The sequence below is a fragment of the Octopus sinensis genome, linkage group LG1 (genome assembly GCF_006345805.1).
Source record: "Octopus sinensis linkage group LG1, ASM634580v1, whole genome shotgun sequence".
Classification (NCBI taxonomy): Eukaryota; Metazoa; Mollusca; class Cephalopoda; order Octopoda; family Octopodidae; genus Octopus; species Octopus sinensis.
In genome coordinates this window covers 109,952,765-109,956,327 of record NC_042997.1, presented here as the reverse complement: position 1 = coordinate 109,956,327, position 3,563 = coordinate 109,952,765, and the positions used below count along the sequence as shown (strand labels likewise).

Here is a 3,563-nt window from a genome sequence, read left to right as displayed (position 1 = left end):
ACCACACACATACGTATATACATAAACACATATACGTATATACATACACACATACATATATATATATATCGTATGTGCAGATAAGTACATACAAGTTTATATACATAGATGCATATGTACACATGTATAGCTGCATGTATACATATATGAATATAAATATATGTACACATACATATATGTGTGTTATATACATGTCACCATGCATAGACACACACAGTTGAGTATGTTGATATATCACTCTAATATTTATAATATATAAATAAATTCCATTTTGTGTGTGGGTACACTCAGTGTGTAGGTTTACATGCTTATATAATTCAATACATATGTATACACATAGATACCAACATGTGTATACATATATGTACATACACACACATACATTGTTATATATACATATCCACACATACACATTGTTATATATACATATCCACACACATATACACACATGTGTATGTATATATATATATATATACAAACATATATATACATATATACACACACACACATATATATATACATATATACACACATATACATATATATCCATATACATACATATATACACACACATATATATATACGTATTATATATCATATATATATGTTTATTTATAAGTATTATATTTTATATATATATTATCTATAGTACATATATATGTACATATATATGTTTTATTATATAATATATATATTATATACATAATATATTATATTATATATGTATATATAATATATTATATACGTAATATATATATTAATATATATATATAATATACGTAATATAATATTATCTATATATAATATATATGAATATATATATAATGTATATATATATATACACATACATGCATATATATATACATAGATTATATATATACACATATACATACATATATATACATACATATATACATATACATACATATATGTATATATACATATACATACATATATGTATATATACATATACATACATATACATACATATATATCTATATACATATACATACATATATATCTATATACATATATATATACATATATATATATATATATACATGAAATTGGACAACACAATGTATTAGAGGTTCAATTATTGCAGGTTATATAATATAATATATAGACAGAGATATAGAATTGTCCTGTGTGTGTGGGAATCCGCACAGGGGACAATTCTTACATTGGAAGCATTCAAGTCATGTTGTTTGGTTTTTTTCTCTCTCTGAAGAGATTTATCTAAAGACAACAGTAATATTGCAACAGCATTTTAATAGAATGGAAAATTATTTACTTTTCTTTTTGTTATTTTTTTTATCGAGAATAGGGGAAGATAGGGATTAAATTCTCGTCATCATTGTTTTGGGGTTTTTTTTTTAATTTTAAAGTAATTCTTTATAAAGAAGGCATAGAATCTCAGTGACGTGGGTCTGGCACCCAACGCTTCGTTTGAGAATTAAAGTCACAAAAAAATATGTTATTGTTTTTTTTTCGTAAAATGTTTTTTTTTTTTAGTATTTTTTCGTTTTTTAAATAATAAAAAAATCCTATTTCATTATTTTCTCCTTCCTGCTGTTTTTCTCTTTTTTATTATATATATTTTTGTCAATGTTTTCACAGAATATTTCCAGGTACACTAGTTTGGAAAAATAAACGAAAAATGGGTAAAACAGGTCTTTTCTTTTCAATATATTCGTTTTTTTTTTAATTATTTGTAATTGTTTATTATAATGTTCACTCGGTGAATTAGCGTACCTTGTTGTTTAATAAGAGGAGGGGGTGTCACAGAAGACATTTATAACAAACAATCAACTAGTGAAGAGATGGAGGAGGAAGAGGATAGCTTTGGGTTTATGGTCTTTCTTTTTTGAATAATGAATAATGAATAACTTAGGAAAACATCAACATCAACAAAAACAACAAGGAGCTCGGAGTATACATTGCTTTGAGGGGAGGGGCCGGAGAAGAAGTAGAAACAAACAAGAAAACTAAAAACAACAAACAAGAAAAAACAATTAAATCCGGCAGTTTTTGACCAGATTTCAATCGAAGCTTATTTTACTTGCTTTTATTATTATTTATATATATTTATACCGAAATATATATATATATTTCTGATGAACCAATCAAATCCATTTATGGGAGTTTCGCATGTTGTTGTTTTTTTTTTCTCTTTTTATCCATTTTCAATAATTACTTGTCAACTTCATTATCTCACCTGTCTGAAGTTTCTGTTTTTTTTTTCAACATTTCTTGCCTTTGTATATTTTTGGAGGCTTAAACAAGCATCAACAGTGAAACCATATATGTATATGCACATACATACTTCTTGTCATCGTTATTATTATTATGATTATTATTATTATTATTATTATTATTATCATTATCATTATTATTATTATTATTATTATTTCGGCCAAGAGGAGAAATCACCTCATTCGTCTCTCCCCGCAATAAAAAAGGGTCAAAACATCATCTTAACCGAACAATTGCGTTGTCAGACATTTTCTCTCGTCTTCTTTTTCTATAATTATTCTATTTTTTCTTTCTCGTCTCACCTCTCTACTTTTCCATTTAACCAATAACGCAATCCAGTTCACATCTTATCCAATTCAGATTATCTAAAACTTCTAAGTGTATTATGTCTTCTACCTTGAATCTTCTTTAATCACTTCTGTAACCAATCATTGTCGAAGTTGTCGCATTTCTTCGTCTTGTTATTGTTGTTGCTGTTGATGTTGATAGCGAAAGAATTAGGACTGCAGATTGTGCGAATGTCGTTTTCTTTTTAAGAGGTTCGCAACATTCTATCAATGCCAGGGAAAATGGACAATCTAGATTGAATGATTCCTTTTATTAAGATATTGCACAGTGTTTGCTTCGACCACGATGGCTTCTACCACTAACATTCCGACCTTCCACACGGCCACCACGTCCCATTCTACACACGGACATACCGACGTCATCCACGTAGGAAATACGCGTACCATAACGACTGGAACAGTCGAAAGAATAATAATAATCGTCAGAGTCACTGGAACTGGAACACGTGCTGCAATGGTCGTCTGCGTGACCGCCATCGACGTATTTTTCACTGTTACTAGATAAGGCTGGATCTGAAGGGCTTCGTTTGTATTCTCCTGTCGTTGATATTTCTCCCTGATGTGGTGGCTCACTAAAATGAACAACCATGGGCCGGCTATCGAAACTGCGACTCCGTGGGCAGCCGAGTGGCATGTGTTGTTGCTGTTGTTGTTGTTGCTGCTGCTGTTGTTGCAGCTGATACTGCTGCTGAAGGTGGCGATGTTGCTGTTGCGGTATTCCTTGCTGTTGCTGTTGTTGCTGGATTAAATGCTGCCTAATTTCATATTGAATTCGCGGGTCATTCGGCCTTGATATCGGATTCATTTTCTTGTCATCAGGCAACGGTATCGACGAGTAATCTCTGGTTGGCGTCAAAGAGCGTTCGTTTCGCTTGTGTTGCTGCAAAACGTCGCTTTGACACGTTTTCACTGAACATTCTGTCGACGAGCTGGATCTGTTATACGAAGAAACATGATTCG

The 3,563-nt window shown here is 30.3% G+C and overlaps 1 protein-coding gene across 3 annotated transcripts in view; it reads right to left on the bottom strand.

The window, feature by feature from the left end:
• Positions 1-1,875: 1,875 nt before the first annotated feature.
• The window catches only part of LOC115218050 (protein prickle-like), a 117,042-nt gene continuing 115,354 nt past the window's right edge, over positions 1,876-3,563 (bottom strand). For all 3 annotated transcript variants that reach the window (XM_036503699.1, XM_036503702.1, XM_029787812.2), the window contains one exon: positions 1,876-3,563. This exon is cut by the window's right edge and continues 898 nt beyond it. In XM_036503699.1, coding sequence (XP_036359592.1) covers positions 2,857-3,563 — 707 coding nt within the window. In that variant the 3' untranslated portion in view covers positions 1,876-2,856.